This window comes from Nannospalax galili, unplaced genomic scaffold (genome assembly GCF_000622305.1).
Source record: "Nannospalax galili isolate Female #2095 unplaced genomic scaffold, S.galili_v1.0 scaffold547, whole genome shotgun sequence".
Lineage (NCBI taxonomy): Eukaryota > Metazoa > Chordata > Mammalia > Rodentia > Spalacidae > Nannospalax > Nannospalax galili.
In genome coordinates, this window is record NW_008355824.1 from 558,342 (window position 1) to 579,117 (window position 20,776).

At 36.8% G+C, this 20,776-nt stretch overlaps 1 protein-coding gene across 1 annotated transcript in view; it reads left to right on the top strand.

Moving 5' to 3' along the window:
* Tmprss11d (transmembrane serine protease 11D) overlaps window positions 1–19,857 on the top strand; it is a gene marked incomplete at its 5' end in the record, with an annotated part of 43,710 nt that extends 23,853 nt beyond the window's left edge. Inside the window, 6 exons of the mRNA XM_029556495.1 lie at window positions 402–559; window positions 8,501–8,539; window positions 10,651–10,828; window positions 14,819–15,078; window positions 16,482–16,624; window positions 19,696–19,857. Of these exons, the coding sequence (XP_029412355.1) occupies window positions 402–559; window positions 8,501–8,539; window positions 10,651–10,828; window positions 14,819–15,078; window positions 16,482–16,624; window positions 19,696–19,857 (940 nt within the window). The remainder of the gene's footprint in view (window positions 1–401; window positions 560–8,500; window positions 8,540–10,650; window positions 10,829–14,818; window positions 15,079–16,481; window positions 16,625–19,695) is intronic.
* Between the last annotated feature and the right edge of the window lie 919 nt (window positions 19,858–20,776).

The window sequence follows — 20,776 nt, forward strand, 5'->3', positions numbered from 1 at the left end:
TATATATACTCAACGAAGAGGTCATAAAATTGAGAGTGAGTGGGGGGACATGGGAAGAGTTGGAGGGGAGAGAGGGATGAGTGAAAATGATGTAAATGCAGTATTCATATATGAAAACAAAAAGAAAGAAAAAGAAAAAATTCATTTACCAAATATCACATGCTGATGGCAACATTCTGACTTCAAAGCCAGATATATTGTTCAGTATTCCAGGGTAGTATGCATTAAAATCAAATTTTGGAGACCGCAATGTGATATGTTATTACATATGTAAACAAGTTATGCAGTTCTGTGGGTCTATTCCTCAAATTAATTATTTTTAAATTAATCAAGAAAAGTATACAGATAGGATTGAATTATCAAAAGTATCTGGTTCTTAAAAATATCTTTGTGATTAACAGGCAGGAAGGCCGTGGTGTGGTTGCAGATGTCGTCATGAAATTTCGATCTAGTAGACGTAACAATGGAAGATCAATAAAAAACAGAATTCAATCCATTTTACAACAAATGCTGAACAATCCTGGAAATTTGGAAATAACTCCTTCAAAGGAGATAACAAGCAAGTACCATTTTTCACAGCATCTTACTTTGATAAATTTGCCAATTAAAACTCATATATCAATTAAATGAGAGGCTGACCTCATTCTTTGGGATTGAACTATCAAAACAATGTATTAAAAAAGCTAAATATAATATACAGCCTTCTAACATAAAAATTCTAGGATTTTCTTTTTTAACTTTTATTAATTGTATTTATTCTAAAAGATACTGTTTTCTTCTTAAATAAAATAATTTCACATGGGGAAAGATATATTTCATGGTGTTCATATGAAGGCAATATTTTTTTATTTTTTATATTTTTATTATTTTTATTTTATGTGTATGAATATATTGCCTGCATGTATGCAAGTGTAACATGTCTTTTTCTATTCCATTTTGAGTACTGTACATAATAAACCAAATAGAAAAAGAAAACATAGCATGAATTAAAATTCATTTCCCTTTTTTTCTTTTTAAAAAATTTTTCTTTTTATTGAATTTTTGTGATTTTATAGAACATAACTTGGTGGTATTTAGCTCCCTTCCCCTACCCACACCTCCTCTTATTACCCATGGCCAATTTAATGTGCTGTAATATATGTATATAATATTATTATATAATGGGCATATACATATATGGACTACAGAGACTAATTTGCATCCCCAAATGATCTTCACTCTGGGTCCATTCATTGGAGCCTGGTTTACCTACCAAGAGACCCATACTTGAAAAAAGACTAACTCTGACCCTTCCAGAAGCCATCTGTTGCCACAATTTCCTTAGGTTGTGTTGGCATTTCTTACCCATGTCCTCATGTCTATGCTGGGATTTTTTTCTGGTTTGAGCTTGCATGGGTCTTGTACATGCTGCACTATTGCTTTGAGTTCATTATGAGTAACTGATCATTTGTCTGGAAAAAAATCTTTCTGCCCCCTCTCCCACAATGATTCTTGAGTTTGATATAGGTGTCCTATTCAGAGATAAGCACTCAGCAGCCTCTTGTCTTTTCCATGTTGTTCAGTTATGGGTTTCTATGTTAATCACCATCTGTTAAGGAAATTTCTCTGGTGAGAGTTGAAAGATTCATTAATCTGTGGGAAAAACAGTGTCATAAGCCAGGCGTGGTGGCACACACCTGTAGTCCCAGCACTTGGGAGGCAGACGCAGGCAGATCTCTGTGAGTTCAAGGCCAGCCTGGTCTATATAGTGAGTTCCAGGACAGCTGGGCTACAGGGAGACCCTGCTTCAAAAAGACAAAAAAAAAGTCATTTTAATACAACTATTTAGTGTAAAAATATCATGTCCCTCTGTCCCATGACTTGTCTAGTCTCAGGTTGCTAAGCCTGATATCGATGTCAGGTATGGGTTCCATTCTAGGATGCAGACCTTAAATCTATCAAAGAGTACTTGGTTATATCCATATATTTGTGCCACTATTGCACCAGTGAGTATATCTTGACAGGACAGTTGTTATTGTAATTCACAGTGTTCACAGCTGGGTAAAGCTGATGATTATTTTTTTCCTTCTGATAACAAGCATAGCACCTCTCAGAACTATGAACACTAATCAGTAGAAATGAGGCTCTCAAGTCATCACCAGCTTTATTTGTTTGTTCTGTAGCTTATGTATGCAGTATCCTCAACAATGGCATCTTACCGTGCAGTTCTGTTCGGTAACCAAGAGCAGGGGCAATGGCCAGTATTGTTTCAGGGTCTCTGGGACCCCCTGGTCAACCGCTTCTAGAAAGGGAATCCATTCCTTGCATTGGGGGTTCTTTTTTCATTATCCTATGATATCTGGAAAGGGCAATGTCCCTGATTATAGAATAGCTCATTTTAATCTTTTTATGATGTATATGTATATGCTTTAAGAAGCGTCTATAATGGTAGGTTTTCATATGGCTTTTTCTAAAGACCTTACAAATGTAGGATGTTACTGTCAAATTACCAGTTTGTAGGGAGGCTATAAGGAGAGTTAATAGATGTTCAGGTTTAAAGAACAATTTAACGAGCTATCTGAAAGGTACCGTTTTCCTTTATAAAAATTATCAAAATTGAAATCTAAGAATTATTTGTGTGATATTTGTGATTTTTAAATTTTTATTGAATTTTTGTGTGTTTCATACAGAAACCATTTTTATACCCCCTTCCCCTTTAGCACTCTCCCATAGCCCTCCCCCCCCAAATGGAGTTCATATAGTCTATCATTTGTGTTAAGGCCTATCATGTAAACTTAGTGTTCCTAGAAGTCTCTTAGTGCAAGTTCATCCAGTAGGATCTAGCCAGCCTGTTTAGAGTCCCTCTGTTAAGAAGATCAGCTCTTCCTCACCCAGCAGTAATCAGCCACTAATAATTCTTTGAATAAGATTGGGGCCTGATGTTCACTTTCACAATTCTGTGCTGTGTTTTTGTCTGCTTAAGTTTCCACGGGTCTTGTACATGCTGACACCATTGCTGTAGGTTTGTATGAGAAGAGTACCAGACACCTGTAGGACTATTTCTGTATGGTCATGCGCCTCCTCCCTGGCTCTTAAAATCTTTCTGCCTCCTCTTCTCCAATAGTTCCTGAGCCCTGGGTGGTGGATTTTAATATAGAAGTCCCATCCAAGGACCCACACTCTGCAGACTCTTATTCTCTGTGTTTTGACCATTTCTGGCCTTTTGCATTTCTGGCCCTCTGTTGCCTGAGGGAGCTTCATTGATGAGAGTTGAAAGATGCATTAGTGTTCTCTTCATTCCTTGTTCTATGATCTGTGAACCTTAGGTATAGAGGTTACATCCTAAATGTGCCTGTAATTTTGTGTTTACACAATTATGCCTTAATTTAGTTTCTTTCTATTGCCCCTGGAGTATAGCTGTTTCTTTCTCCATTCTTTGTATTGCTCAAAGTAGTCTTTGAAGGGCTAGTTTTGTGGACATGTATTCTTTCCACCTATTTATGTCATGGAAGATTTTTCTTTCCCCTTCACCTATAATAGATATTTTTGCTGGGTAAATAATTCTGGGTAAAGAATTCTGGGGTGGCTTCTATGGTTATTTAGAACTTGGAATACTTTGGTCTAGGCTCTACTGGCTTTCTTAGTTTGCATTGATAAGTCAGCTGTAATTCTGATGGTTTTCCTTTATATGTGAATTGTTGCTTTTCTTCTGCAGCTTTCAGTATTTTCTTGTTCTGTACATTTAGTGTTTTTACTATGATGTGCCATGGGGATTTTTTTCTGGTCCTGTCTATTTGGTGTTCTATGTGCTTATTATATTTGTATGGGGATGTCTTTCCTTAATTTTGGGAAATTATCTTCTACAATCCTGTCTAAGATCTAGCCAATACCAGTAGCCTGAAATTCTTCTCCTTTCTCTATGCCTATGATGCATAGATTTTGTCTTTTCATGATGTCCTGAATATTCCATTCCTGAGCTTTTAAAATTTTTTCATAATCTTTGCTTGAGTGATCCATTTTTTCAACTTATCATCCAGTGTTGGTATTTTGTTTTCCATTTCATTCATTCTATTGGTGAGGCTTTTTCTTGTTGCTTCAAATTGGCTTATTGAGTTTTTCACTTCCTTCCTCATTTCTATCTGAGTTTTCATCAATATTTCTATCTCTTTTGTGAATTCTGTTATATTTAAGAGAGCAAAAAAAAGGGAAGGCTTTTAAAGTTTAGAAATAAGAGTCAGAGCCAGACCTGCCACAGACAAGGAATGTGTTCCTATATTCAAAGAACATAGCAAAGGACTGTTAAACCCTTTCACAGAATGATGGTGTCTGCCTCAAAAGGGAGAGCAGTTTGGACTTACATATAAGCTCTGCTGCACAGAGTTGCAAGAGTTAACTCCATGCCAGGGTCTGGTGACCTTGAGGGTCTCTCTCCCAAGATTATTTTCTTGGGCAGGTAAGCTGGCTTAGGGCACTAAAGAAGACAGGCTGGCTCCATAAACAGTCTCCCTCAGTACAAGGAGCAACCATTTGATAAGGCTTCAGCAAGGCCAGCCTGCCAATTTGTGGCCAGTTTGCCACTTTAAGGGATTTATGGTTATATTGCTTTCCTAATTAGAGTCATGGCTCTTCATACATTCTATCAAATTCAGTCAGAAGTTTATCCCTATTGATTTGTTTGTGTGTTCCTTAAATTTGTTGAATTTCTTGATCATGTTTATGGTTGTTCTTTTTAATTCTGTGTTCTGGTTATCTCTAGGGGGTTCTCTTTGTAGAACTCCTCTATAGGACTAGTGGAGTTTGGTAGGAACATACTGTTTTGATTTTCCATATTATTGTTTTTCCATTGTGATTTTGGCATGTGGATTTCTTTTGTTGTTTATGATTCTAATGTAAAACTCAAGCCTTCCTCTGTTGAGTTGAAGTCTGCTTCTGTTTATATTATTGGTATGCCTTGGTTGTCTTATTGGGTATGTAAAGCTGGTTGGTCTAAGTTTCAGGTTCTCCCAAAGTTTATATTGGTGGGAACTGATGGCTTCAGATCACTTACTCAGGAGCTCCCACAGAGACCCAAGTCAGGCTCTAGTCAGGTACATTCAGGCTTCCTTCTAACATCTGGACCCCTATTAGCAGACACAGGAAAATTTGAGATGTTCACTAAGAGGAGGCCTGATTTATGCACTCTCAGACAGTCTGCTAAGGTCTCAGCCCGTACTGAAGAGCAGAGAAGTCTAGCCCTGGCAAAGTTGGAGGGGCCTTGTGTGGTCCCAATGCAGGGGGTTTCACAGGGTGCAGTTTGGGGAAGCTCACTGCCACACAAGGCTGGGTCCAGGCACTCTCTGGTACTCTGCTAAGGTCTCAGCCCCTACCTTACTGTAGGGCAGAGAAGTCTAGCCCTCATGTTTGTGATCTTTGACTTCATCCTACACCACTTCCTAAAGGCAAGAACAACTCTGCCTTGTTACTTTACTTTCCTTCTATTACCCAGAATCTGATACCTAACAGATATTAAATACATATTACATGATTGAAAAAAATAAATTACTTAATAAAGGACATCCCTCTAGCTCTGCCTGCACAGTTAGCTTAAGAAGCCAGCCTTCCTCATGATGAGTTCAAGATCAAAAGGATGTTCATGACTCCAAACCTGGCCTATGATTTACTTACTACAACAGCACTCATTGTTAAAGTATTAGCTAGTTTGACTCTTGCTAAATAATCACTGTATTAGACTCACAAAGATCTGCCTTTAAAGTTCTCTAAATGCCTCCATTTCACTTCCTTAAACTCCCTTTTTTCAAAGCAATTAAAGAATAAAGCACTGCAAAACACCACTCCAACTCCATGGTCTCACTGTATCTTGAATGTGATTACTCATACATACAGTTTAAGCACCCAAACCTTACCTCTCCTCCTACATATTATGTAAGGAATAATTCCAAAAAGCTTCTCGTGTTTTTTGGGTTTTGTTCAACATTGTGCTAGATACTTTGTGCAGTTCAATAGCAGGTTCTACCACCCAGCTCATAATCCAGCTGAAGCAAAAAACATCCCAAATGCAAGATAACAGATTCTAGCATGCACAAGTCCCTGGACTATCCCACCCTAGCTCTGAAAAGAAAAATGAGAGAGGATACATCATTTAAGCACTCAGTGTGAAGTACCGTGGCCACTGCTACAATCCAGGAAAGGAAGAGGGTAGAGGATGAATAGAGTTGGAAGTATAAGATATGGAAAGACATTTGCCTGAGTAGGAGAGATGGGGAAAAGCAAATACTTTGTAACAAACATGATACTTTGACAGAACTATGCAACTGCTTGAATAACAGATTTGGACTGGACATGGTGGTGCATGCCTTTCATCCCAGCACTCAGGAGGCAGAGGCCAATGGATCTCTCTGAGGTCAAGGCCAGCCTGATCTACATAGAAAGTCTCAGGCTAGCTGTGGCTACAGGAAGATCCTGTCTCAAAAAGACCAAAATAAATAACAGATATGAGGTTTTGCCATCATCCTCAGCATTGTCATCAAAGCATCACAGCATCTTTGGGGCCTTCACTCCTCTTCACAACCATATCCCACAGAGCTCTTACTACTCCATGTCTAAAGGAGAGACAAATGCTGAGGGTCAAAGGGTCAGTAGGCACAGTTAAATTCAAATGCTAAGCTTTACTGTTCAAAGAATAAAAACCAATGATCAGCTTCTTCTTTATTTTTTTTTCCTCCTGTGTTCAACAGGATAGCATTTCTCTACTGATGCTTACAAAAGCAAGTGTAACACACAGTAGCTCCTAGCTGGAAATAACTTCACATAAACAGGTTTTAGAGTGCATGGAATGTGTCTCAAGAAGTTTAGCTTTTTAATAAAAATAAGTCTTAAAAGCAGGAAGGCTGAGAGATTGTTCAGTGATTAAGAGTACATAGTGTGATGGCTCATAACCACCTGTAATTCCAGCTCTAGGGGGATCCAGGACCTATGACCCCCCACATGCCCACACACAGATACACAAAGTACAAGTAATTAAAACTAGTAAAAAATAGGGCTGGAGAGATAGCTCAACAGTTAAGAGTACTGACTGTTCTTGCAAAAGACCCAGGTTCGGACCCCAGGACTCACAAGGCGAGTAACACTATCTGTAACTCCAGTTCCAGGGGCTCCAGCACCCTCTTATGTCCTCTGTGGGCACTGCATAACATGAGTGCATTTACATACATGCAGACATAACACTCATAGATATAAAATAAAAATAAATAAATAATTTTTAAAAATATTAAAAATCAATCCTTTTTTAAAATTAGTGCTTTATCTTATAGAAAATAAGACTGAATTCTCGCTAAAAAGTTTCAGTTATGAGAGGATACAATCTGACTTGGTTTCAGAAAAGATCATTCCTGTAAAGCAAGATGAATGAACTGAAAAAGTACAAAAGTGACAAGGGAATCGGTTTGGAGGTAACGTCAAACAATAAAAGCATGGAGTAACAATGAGGCTAGTTCAAAGGGTTAGAAGTTACACAACCTGAAGACACTAAGGTGAGAGAATGATTAAAGGAAAATTGAGACAATTTCTAGCTGCCCAGCGATATGGTGTCAATTACTAAATGAGGAAATATAGCCTAAGTAGCAAATCATAGATATTGATCACACTGAGTTTGAGATGACTATTAAACATGCATAGAAAACTGTCCCAAACACAAACCTTAAAGTGGAGAAGACCAATTGTCACTATCCAATGCTGACACAGTTTTCTTTCCCTGTACTCCCAGCACCTCTGCTTGTAACATATGCACTAGTCCTGTTGATCACTGTAAAACACACACCTTAACATTTCTGAGCATTGTGACCATGGTACCTCCATTTAGAATGCTTTTTCCCCTCTTGTCTGCCTAAAATATTCCTTTGGACTGCAAAGCCACATACAATTACCATTTCCTTCATGATGACTTCTGTGACTCTCCTGGTAATAGTGTTACCCTTTTCTCCTCTCTGCTCTGCATTTGAATTTATTTGAATGATTTCCTGATTGATATCTGTCTGTAAGTGATGTGTTGGCTGAGCCTCTGTATTTTGTTAGCTATTGGAGGTGTAGCACATAGAATACTATCAGCAAACTCACATACACATACACCTATGTAGATTTATAGGCATAGTTGAAAAAATGACAGATCATCTTCTTTACAACAATTTTCACATTGCATCCTAATGACTTCTTAATGCCTCTCTTTTCCAACAAAAATGAGTGCCTTGAGAGCAGAGAAATCTTTTAGGCATTTCATGAAAAATATAAGCACAAACTTTTGCGTTCACAACAACAAACTGGGGAGAGGTTATAAAGAGAGGTTTCTGGGGCACATGACTCAGAGGTTTTTTCCACAGACTTGAGGCGGAGCCCAGGAACCTGCATTTCAGCAAACCCTCCCAGTGACTATGATGCTAGCCGTATTGCACATTAAGAAATCAAGGTGAAATGACTTTCTGCTCGCATTTCGTTGATCTTATTTTCACTCTTTCTTTCTTAATGCTAGCACTCACTGGCCAGGATACAGAAAATTTTTTCACTCAAGGTAAGTGTTTCAATCATTTTATAAATATTGCTTGTCAAAATACCAGGATATCAAGTGTGAGTCTTTTGTGTTCTTTTCAACACCATATCTTTGAAGTCAGTGCCTTTATTCTAAGCTTATTCTGGGTTCTCATTGACAGAAGACACTTCTTTTCCCACTGGCACATGGAGAATGTTGAAGCTATTTCTCTTCCTTCTAGAAAAGGAAATGGAGGCTCAGTGGCATACAACTCATTCATCACTGGCCTCATGGAAATTTTCTTGACAGTTTTAAGAAGATTTTGCTGTCTTGATTCTGTATAGCATTTCTATAGACTTATAAATTATGCCTCATGAAATTTATGTATCTTTTTCTAACCACCAGAAGAGTTTGCTTTATTGTGGATTCAGGTTAATCATAAGGTAGCAAATTATGAACAGTCTTGTCAGTTTGGGGTCTATAACCCAAAGAGAAAGCTGTGTTCTAATGTCACCAATATTTAAGCTCAGATTAGGATGGCAGACATATAATCCCTAGAAACATGAAATTTACCTCTCACATCAATCCAATGTAGTCAGAAATTAGTTCCATGTACCTGAACTGCTGACCTATTTTTGATACTTAAGTGATTTTGCAAGGTGATATTACCCTTACCAGATGTCTTTCAATTACATTCTACATTTAATTCATAATTATTTTGAACAAAACTGTACTCAAATCATTCATTAGGGATTTTATTTAGAGTAGGCAACAAAGGAACCTATGTTCCATGTATATTCTTTTATTAAAGTTTTTACTGAATTTTTGTGAATTTTGTACAATATATTTTGATCATATGTAAACCCCCCATCTGCACCTAACTTTATTGCCCCCACTGCCTGATTTCAAGTACTACTCCATTTTATATATGTACACACACATATATATGTATATATACATACATACTTTTTAAAAGTCATATTGTGTCAAATTTGTGTCCCCAAGTGCCCTGCAGTGTGAGTCCATTCACTGAAGCCTGGTTAACCTACTCAGAATCACATCCTTAATATATTCTTATGGAATATAAGAATATATATGAGGTGGTTGCCAAGACAGCAATAGAAATTTCTGTTGGTGATATGTCCATGGGTTTCTTAAGACATTTTTAAAAGTCCATATACTAATTTTGTTTATTATATTGTGTGTGTGTGTGTGTGTGTGTGTGTGTGTGTGTGTGCGTGCACTAGTACATGCGCATGGAAGGGAGTCAGTTCTCTCCTTCCACCAGGATCAAATTCAAGTTTTGGACACTTGGCGGCAGGCACTTTACCTGCTGAGCCATCTCCCTGGCCATAAATCTGTATTCTAGGAATATAAACCTTCTGTGACAGTCAGTGGCCCTACAGCACTTCCTTTCAAAGGTGCATACTTTGCATAGAGTCAAGCTAAGAAGATTAGAACCTCCGTGATGGACTACCAAACCACTCAGGAGGCTTCTAGAAGACAGTTTTCATTCAACTTCAATATATGTTTAACCTGCTTCAAACAGCTTCGATTTGTTCCCCATGTTAGTCTGAACATAATTCCAACAAACTTCCAGAAGTAACCATTTTGCAGGGCCACAGTTCATATCATTGTGCATCTACTGAGAAAAAGGAAACCTCCTGGAGTTTATGGTCTGAGCCAGCACATCCAGCACTGACTGAAGTTGGTCCACACTCTTGAACGATCTTAGACCACTCTGAACCAGCTTCAGAATTTGATGTGCTGGTGCCAATCAGCTTCAAAAATATGCTCTACAATACAGTCTATATGCACACCTATACTCTAAAAAATATAGCATATTGAGCCAGGTGTACTGGTACATACCCATAGCACTAGCACTTGGGAGGTGGAGGCAGGACAATCAGGAGTTCAAGGACATCCCCATCTATATAGTAAGTTTGAAGCTTGCCTTGACTACACGTGATCCTAAATAAATAAAAAAAAAAAACACTAGTCATCTAGTCATGCTTTTTGGAAAGTTTAGCCTGTCTTGGAGAAAAAAGACATAGAGATCACAGACTATGATGAAGCTCTGAAGCTCTACAGGAATTTTCCAAATGGAAATGAAAGATCACCTTGCCAGCATGTTAATACCCTTTTCTTGTTAGAATGTGGAGCCCGTCCAGACCTTATAACACTGTCAGAAGAGAGAGTCATCGGAGGCACTCTGGCTGAGGAAGGTGACTGGCCATGGCAAGTCAGTCTGCAGCTTAATAACGTCCACCACTGTGGAGGCGTCCTGATCAGTAACTCCTGGGTCCTGACAGCAGCTCACTGCTTCAGAAGGTGAGGCTGCAGCCACCCTCCCATCTGAGAATAATTAGTATATATATATATATGTGTGTGTGTGTGTGTGTGTGTGTGTGTGTGTGAAGACTCCACCCACTACCCCCAGAACTAAACATAATTGAGTTGACACAGAAATAGTTCAATGGAAAATATTCCTGAGTCTGTTCTATTCATAGAAACAAAATTGCCTTTTCTCTTTTACTTACTAATTTACTGGCCATTCTCTGTTTCAGGTAACAGTATACCATAACAGCAAAGAACAAAGTTTTATACATCAAAATACTTAGTATAAATTCTAGTTATAAGCATTTAGGAAATTTATTCAGCTTCCTTCTGTTTTCAAATTACGGGCAACACTAAGTGTTAGTATTCCTGATAGGATTAGTTGCACTCATGTGAATAAATGTTAAAGTTTTGTTGTGGAGGATTTTCACAGTATATCATGGAAGCTAGTCAGTAGGGATGACCTAGAGACTACATAATTCCAATAGTTTTTTTTCCAAATTTGAATGAATACTTATATTGAACAATATTATGTATTATGTATTATGAAGCAGCAAACCCAAAGCACCATCACTGCCCTCAGGGTGCTTATATTCTCTTGATGGAGCTAAAACACATTGAATAAATTATCACTTATAGTATTATAAAGAAAATAAATTTAGACAACTTAAAACTAGACTACTGGAATGACTAAAGACTATGTTCTCTAGTTGAGTGACCAGTGGAAAAAGTTTGTATAAACTTATCCTATCAATATAAGGTAAAAGTTACACTGCTCATAATAGAAAGACTTCAGAGTTCAACATGATGAAAACCTTTTAGTTTCAGACCTACTTTTGACAGGGGCATCCTAGACATCCAAATTTTTTAAAACTAGACTACTGGAATGACTAAAGACTATGTTCTCTAGTTGAGTGACCAGTGGAAAAAGTTTGTATAAACTTATCCTATCAATATAAGGTAAAAGTTACACTGCTCATAATAGAAAGACTTCAGAGTTCAACATGATGAAAACCTTTTAGTTTCAGACCTACTTTTGACAGGGGCATCCTAGACATCCAAATTTTGGGGAACCTGAACTCAAAAAATTCACCCAAAAAAGTGATAATGAATTCAGGTACACCCCTATTTCTAGTCTTTCCTCACACTTTTTGAATTACTAAAATATACCATACTTATACACCCAAAGCCCCAGCCCCAGTCAAATTAATCCAAACTCATTTCCCAAGGTTTGTATCCTGAGCTCCAGGATAACAGCATTGTTCTCTTCTTTCAGACTCTGTCTACATTTCCCCAGCCATGAGCACTGCTCAAAGAGCTCATTCTCCTTAAAATGTTAATATCCTTTCCAAATCCCCATTTCATTATAATGGAATTATTTAAATCTTCTCAATTTCTAAGAAACGCTATTCAACTTTGAGAGCACTGTCTTTTATTACAGTGCATTTTTACAAAAATGCTTAATAAACATTAGTAAGACAGATTCTGAACAGAGGTTCTTGGAAACCTTTGTTTATTCTATTTTTACTCTATTTTGATTTAATTTTTAACTCAAATTTTATGCATGATGAATAAATTTAAATTTTTATTTTAGAGATACTCCTAAAATCATATCATGCCTAATTTAGACAGGCAGATTTACTCTTGTATCTCAGGTAACTAGAGAAACAAAATTCACAAAAAACAATTCAATCATAAAAGCCACTGGATTTGCCGAAGAGCCAAAATGGCAGTGATAGATTTCAATCACCCTGAGTGCACAAACCAATGATGTAAATGGCTGAACTTAGAGGCATTTAGCATATCAGAGAAAATAATAGAAATAGGGCTAAGTTATGCATCCTATTTGAACCCAGTTACCAAAAGCTAAGTAAAGGATGCCACTATCAAGAAAGGTACAATTACAAATATCAGCAAGTGATTTGCTAGGTTCAGGAAACATATTTTGAATTTGCCACCACAAATCTACATTGATACCATGATGAAATGACTAAGGCTGACAAACTACATGGACCATGTATTGATATGCTCCCTAATAATCTCATTGTCATTGAGAACCACCAGCGGGAATTTGTTGGGGGCATCGCCAGCTTTATGCCCAGGCACACAGAAGGGATGAAGCTCTACAACAGATTATTCTTTTGTCATCTCCTCTATGACTCTTTCACAGAAATTTCCTTATTTTTCACAGTAATTGTGTTTTCTGATACTAATCTCTGTCAATCTCCTCTACTAGCGTGTTAAACTCCTTAAGGATAGAGACTATAATTGTTTAGACATTTATTCCCAAATTGGGCTACAACTGGTGAAAATTATAGCTATGTTCATTAAAAGCTCACTTTCTTTGTTCTAACCACTATGCTTGACACACCTCCCTTATTTCTTCAAAGTGGCAAACCCTTATTATCATCAGTATGCATAAGACCTCTGCCAATCCATATTTTTTTCTCCTCCCATTCTTGGATCGCACTTCCAACTGCCCTAATTTTTCTGGAAAGATTTACTGGTCCTAATAATCTGAAATATGTCTTTCAACACGTACATACCTGCAAAACCTATAGAGCTGTGTGTTTTCACCTAATCTTGGTAATCACCATCTCTTTGACCACTACTGCATAGGAATCTATCATGTTCATCTCATCTAACTAAGTTGCTTTAACTTCCCACTACTACATCAAACACATCCCTCAACTCACATGTGTATACACACACAGTAAAATTTCTACGTGTATTTCTTTAAATCTTTTGGGATTTTTCTGACATGTACTCAGAAGTAGATATTCAGTTTGATTAATAGACCATAAAGCTTTTCAAATGTTTAATTTTTCCAGTAATACAAAACGAGATCCAGCTTTCCTCTTGACCAACACTTGATATTATACTCTTGATTAATTTTTGTCATTCTTGTTAATATACGTTAGATGCTCACTGTTACAATGTTTTCTTAATTACCAGTGAATTCAGTGTCTTGTCTTATATTAAGAATGTTCATGCCTCCCTTCACATGAAGTCCCTATTGATAGGCCTTGTCCATTCTACAGTAGCTTTCTAGTCCATGTATTATTGGTTTAGAGATACCTTTGTATAGGCTTCAAAAGTTTTATATATTAGCCAGAAACAGCAGCAGTACACTTCCAGCACGTGGAAGGCAGAGTCAGGAAGATCAGCAGGATCTGGGCCATGCTGAGCTACAGTAGACTGTGGCTCAAAAAAAATTTTAAATATTAAGCATTATCCATATTTTCTCAGGATTTTTTATTCACCTGAAAAACTTGTCTGTGTTGTTCTTAATTTTGATTTAATAAAATTCATCTACTTTTTACCTTATAGTATGTGTTTTAGAGTTTACCTAGAAAGTCCTAATTCTGCAGTCATAATGACAATTTCCTATATCTTGTGTTAGTTCTCTCTCTCTCCATATGTACGTACATACACACATACATACACATATATGCATATAACATTCATCAATTTAGAACAGAAAAATAATTTGCATATTAATAAGTAGAAAATAAGAATGGCCCTTAGCATCACTATTATTTAAATAATGTTTTCTTCCCAAAACAAAAGGTAAGGAAAAAAATAAGAACCAAAAGGAATGAGGTAAAACAAGAAAAGATCATTACATCAGAATTCTTAGTTACTTGGATGGGAGTGTAACGAAAAGGGAGAGAAAAAGATTTATGCTTGTGCTAGTTATTATTAAAGTATTAGAATATGTTCATTGGAATAGAAGAAAGTCAAGATAGTTTCTCACCCCAAGACATGTTTCTAAAAATGTTTCTCTGTATTTTTAGACAAACGACCATTCATTCTTCCAGTAAGGAATTCAATGCAGTTATGAGCTTATGATGCAGAAAAGTATAACAATGAGTTGTTGGTCACATGGTTCCTAGTTGGGGGAGAGGTAGCAAATACAAAGTACAAATATATGATGTGCTAGTGAGTTTCTTATTCAAATAGCATGGTTTTATATATTTTTAGCTACTCCAATCCTCGGCAATGGACTGCCACTTTTGGTACTTCTACAATATTTCCTCTACAGCGAGTGAAAGTAAGAAGTATTATACTCCATAACAATTACAGACCCATAACTCATGAAAATGATATTGCAGTCGTACAACTTGAAAGACCTGTCACCTTTACCAGAAATATTCACAGAGTGTGTCTCCCAGAGGCAAAACAAAGCATCATACCTGGCAGCACTGCATATGTAACAGGATGGGGCTCTCTTACTTATGGAGGTACGTGTCTCAGGAAAAATAACAATTTAACAAGAACAAAATATCCTATTGTTTGTTACTATGTAATTTGTTTTGCTTTTGTATTTTTGACACGAGGTCTCATTTTAACCCAGACTGACCTGGAACACACTATGTAGCCCGGCCTGACTCCAAACTCATAATCCTCATACTTCAGTCTCCAAAGTGCTAAAATCACAGGCATGTACCACCATGTCCAGCTTTATAAATTCTCAAATTAGGAAACATCCAGAGGACAGTTTCCATACAAAAAAAAAGAATATTTATATTCTGGTCATCCCTAAGATATAGCTAGCCCTGCGTTTCCTCAAGAATACATAGTAAGCAATACTCTTAGAGACCATTGAAAATGCTCAAACACAGTAACAGGGAACTGTAAAAGAAAGCAATGAAGAAACATAAGTTCTTTAATACACAAAGTCTATGGGATTCAGATTGCTTTTCTGTGAAGAAAAGGAGACTTGAATAGATATTACTTAAGGATGTTAACAATCCTTAAGATACTATCTTTAAGTTACTCTAGGGTGAAAAGAATCCCTCCTCCTTGCATAACCATTGATCAAACTTGTTCATTGAATGGGTAAAATGGAATGTGAAATAAAGACAGTGTTAATAAAGACATTTAGAGTCTGAGAGACAATAACAGTATCACCTGGGAAAGCTGACCATTTCCCTGGGGCTTTACAACCATGGTGCTGATTATTTCTCTAGGGACTAATACAAGGTTTTATTCATCTCAGGAAATCTTGCATTGTGTCCTTTTGACCAAAATTAACTTGGCATAATACATAAATTTTGTACCAGTCATTAAAAATTATAACAGTGCTATTTTGAGGGAACATTAATATCAAATTGATTCATTCTTTAATCTTGATACCAGACTGATCCCCCCTGCCATTTGCTTCTAAAGTTTGATCTGTGTGTAGTTTTTCAATCCAAACTCCATAGTGGATATCTCAAATAGCACAAGTCAATTTTTAACAGGATAAACTTTTTTTGAGTATCATGTAGCCCCAAACTGGCCTCAAATTCACTACATAGCTGAAGCTGGTCTTAACCTACCTTCACCTCCTAAGTGTGAGATTACAGACATTTGTCACCACATCCAGCAATTTATTTATTATCTCTAAAAACATAAGGCTAATAAACCACAAAACTAATTAGCCAAAGGAAAAAAAAAAAAGATGAGCAACTCACCTCCCTAAGGGACCATCTTTTCTTTCCTAGGGAATCTGCTAAGGGGAAACTTACAATGCAACTTCTGGTGCCTTCTGTCTAAATAGAGAATAATGATTGGAGCATATTTATTCATTCTCAAATTCAGCACAGAATCATCAATTCATATATTTTGAATTCTACTTCATTTCTGATTTCATATAAACTAGGCAACACAGTCACAGATCTACGGCAAGGACAGGTCAGAATAATAAATACAAATGTATGCAATGAACCAGCTAGCTACGGTGGTGGCGTCTTGTCTGGAATGCTCTGTGCTGGAGTGCCTTCAGGTGCAGTGGATGCATGCCAGGTAAGTGCACCACAGCCTATGAACACCATCATCTGTCTACAGGTGTTCACTAACCATGTTATCCTGTGACAGGCATAAAACTAACAATGAAAGTACACAGCTCTGATCCTCTAAAAACTTATGACCTAAATTTTATAGAGAAATTTCTCTCATGAATTTAATCTCTCATGAAAATATCAACTTTTAATTTTTAATTGCTATGAATGGCTAAATAAAACGATATTTTACAGCATGGTCAACAGAGTTAATAATAGAGTACTGTACTTTCAAAATTGCTAAAGAATAAATTTTGAATGTTCTTACTACAAAAAACAATGTTATATTTAGAATAAATTTTGAATGTTCTTACTACAAAAAACAATGTTATATTTTTGAAATAGTAGAAATGTTAGCTAGCTTGATTTTATTAGTTAACATTGTATCCATAAATCACAGAAGCATTTTCTATGTTATAAATATACATTATTGTCATCAAGTCACAAGAAAAATAATTATTTAAGGTTGATAAATAATACCTAAACTTTAAGTTACATTATTTTCTTTGTAAGCACTCCTCATTCTCCGACCAATTCAAAAAATACTCTCATCCACAACCATCAAAGAAATCTAATTTTTGAGGATAGAAAATTTTTATAAAAATCTTAATTATTTGAATAACAGGATTTTCTAAATTGTATAATAGCAGGAAAGGAAAGAAAAAGACATCTAGTTTATAATTTTTAAGCAAATATATAAAAGCAAGCAATAAATGCGAAATTCACACCTTCTAGTAATTAGAATAATATTTAATATCAAAATTGTAATTAAATTATTTAAACTTAAAAGGATCATTCCTTTGTCTGAAATTCAACCCCAAGCAAAGAGCACCAGAAATTAAATATTACTGTAAATATTCTGTTTTCTTCAGGAATCTGCTACTGCTCCCCTGGAGAACTGTATGCAACATAATAAGGTTTATTCTTCACATAAAATGTTACTGACTTTCCTATTTGGCACTCACTATCTCGAAAAGGTGGAATGAAAGAGTACTTCAATTATACTAAGACCCCAGTCCAGAAATGCTTTCCCCAAAGGAAACATTTTTATCAACTTCAAGTTGAGATTTGTTTCTCAATTTGAAGAAACAAGTAGAGATTTGTTTCTCAATTTACAAGATACTGCTGTTTATCCACTTAGTTCTTTCTGCCCTTTAAGTGGAGATGTTTCTTTGTTATGCAGCACTTCTCACCTTCCTATAACAGCAAATTCTCAAGTTTCGTGACAGTTTTTTTAAAGAATTCATCAGGCAAATAACACAGACTGACAATTTCAGATCTACTGCATATTAGGTAGAGCTGGTTTGCAATAATGGGATTTAAAAGGTTCTTTTCCAGCTCCATTCAGTCATGCTGTCCCATATCTTCTATACGTGCTTAGTCTGCCCTTCCTTCATGCCACATCAAGACCAAGACACCACTATCATAAAACCTTCTCCTACAGTCCAGACCTTACTGATCCTCAGTTGAAACACTAGCACTTAGAGTTTGTCCCTCAGAAAACAAATAAATAGTACTCTACATAGGAGTTTCCAAGATCCATTTCTTTTATTTTTCATTCAAGTGTTCATTTATAAGTGCTGTATTTATTAGCGCCTATGCATCACTCACTGTGTTGTTTTGACAAGGTATTCCCTTCACTGAGCAGGTCTATGGCTGAGAAAAGAGAAATGATTTTAGTTAAGCAATAAAATTGGCTGGGTATAAGAAAAGTTACATGGTACTTAGCAATCAATTGTTCATTCACTGTTGATAAAACACAACACAGAAAACACTGTTAGCATAGAAAAAGGGAAAAAACACGATGACAGAAAATACTGGGGACTAGTTAAATGGTGCGTGCAGGCATCATCCAAGGAATGAGGTGCCAGTCAGAACCATGTAGTACTTTTCATGTGAGTTGGTGATTCACACACTGACCTTTCTCTCCATCTAAACCATTAATTAAGTTGGTATGGAAAACCTAACTACTAAGAGTAGTCAAATGAATAGCTAACTTTTCTAGACATACATTTGGTAATAATAGCTGACTTTTATTAGTACTGAGTATATGCCAGGTTGTACCTAAAGTGCTCTTGTGTTAAGGTCACTAAACTCACGAAAACACTGATGAGAGAATTGCAGCATGGAGAGTTGTTAAATAGCTTACCAAAGCCCACATAACTGATAAACAGATTCAAACCCAGGTTTATCTAGCTGCAGAACCCACAGAATTAACCCATCACACAGCATGTTCTAAATTTATTGCCCTAGCTATATTATTACATTTATGTGTTTCTTAGTTGGTCAGTTATTGTAATTGGCTGGTAAATAGCTCATAAAGAGTGCTTTACTTGCTATCATACAAATTTCATTTCAATTATTCACCAGAAGAATGCTGGTAGATAATTTACTATGCATCATGCTGGATAGTAAAATGGTAAGGTAAGTGACTTTATAAACTCATTCGAGAGATATTTCCTTAGCATCTCTTATGGTGTGATAACCAAGGTTGCAGCAATGTCCAAAATAAGCATGCTCCCTTCTCTGACATACCTTGGAATAGCACAGTGGAAACAGACACTAGCCAAGCATCACAGATACAGTGAGGGACAGGCAGCTGCTAAAAGGAGAGGGAACCAGTGGAAGAACAGGCACATAAACAGACCTTCATAAAACATGGAAGAAGCAGTGACATAGATATACAGAGTGTATGGAAACACAATGAGGAAGCAATATAGCCCAAAGTCAGAACTACAAAGGACAGCAGTGGGTTACAGAAGACTTCTTGGGGCAAGCAAAGTCTGGGATGAGTAGTTGGCAACTAGAAAGTAACAGAGGAAACGCTGGGTAATGTGCTTTTAATCCTCTTCTCAGCCTTACTGAAGAGACAGCTTGCATACTTGAAGAATTTCAGGAATAGTTTGCATGACTTAGCATACTTCAAAAAGACACAAGCTGATACAATGGTTATGAATCCCTCTGCCACCATCAAAATAAACTGAAGATTTCAGGGTTGTTTTGTATTTAAGTAATGAATCATTTTGTCTTCTCCAGGGTGATTCTGGTGGTCCACTAGTACAAGAAGATTCACGGCGGCTTTGGTTTGTTGTGGGAATAGTGAGCTGGGGATATCAGTGTGGCCTGCCAAATAAACCAGGAGTGTATACTCGAGTGACAACCTACCGTGACTGGATTAGACAACAAACTGGAGTCTAGTGCAATAAATGCATATATGCCACAAAGTCTGTATGCAAGTGTGCCTGTTTTCAGAACTTTCAAAGTTTTCCTTTCAACAGGGAAAGAAGCCAGAAGTGTCCCATTCTAACGTCCAATTCATTAATATGGTTAAACAAGCACTATTTAATCTTTCTTAATCGCTATGGATTTTCATTTTCTCAAAGAAAATTAGATGAACATTTTATAGTACTATGTCTATATAACAGAGGAAATCTATTAAGTGAGCTATAGAGTTAGCAATTTTATCACAGTTGTGATAAGTGCTGGTAATGGGAAAGGGGGTGCCTTGATAGTAAATTCTAGAGGAAACTAGACAAGTAGAAAGGTCTAGACAGGTGTTGTCTGAAGAAGTGTCATTGAAGTGAGCAAAATAAATATGCAGAAGTTGCAGAACAGCATGAATGAAAGAACAGTGTAAGGCAAGAAAAAGTATTTCTTTAAAATGTATGAGTACTCAATATTTTTAAGATGTATAGGTCCTAAAATTAAAAATGTCAAGCTATTGTAGTGTCCAATAGCAACCTAATTTTCTCAGAAGAATGTGTTCCTATGGGCGCTCTGGAGGTACATTCAGGTACTTAACATCAAAGCAAAAATAGTTTAGTCCTCAAGTGAAACCAATAGATATACAAATAGTTTTGATGATGGCTGTATGTCTTAGTTTGTTCTTCATTGCTGTGACAAAATACTCTGACCAATACCAACTTGGGGAGGAAAGGGTTTATTTGTCTTACATCTCCCAGGTCGCAGTTCATCAGGGAGCCCAAGGTAGGAACTCAGGGCAGGAACCTGGAAGCAGGAGCTAGAGCACAGGCCAAGGAGGAACGCTGCTTACTGGCTTGCTCCCCTGGCCCCTGCTCAGCTTGCTCTTAACCAACACAGGCCCACCTGCCCAGGG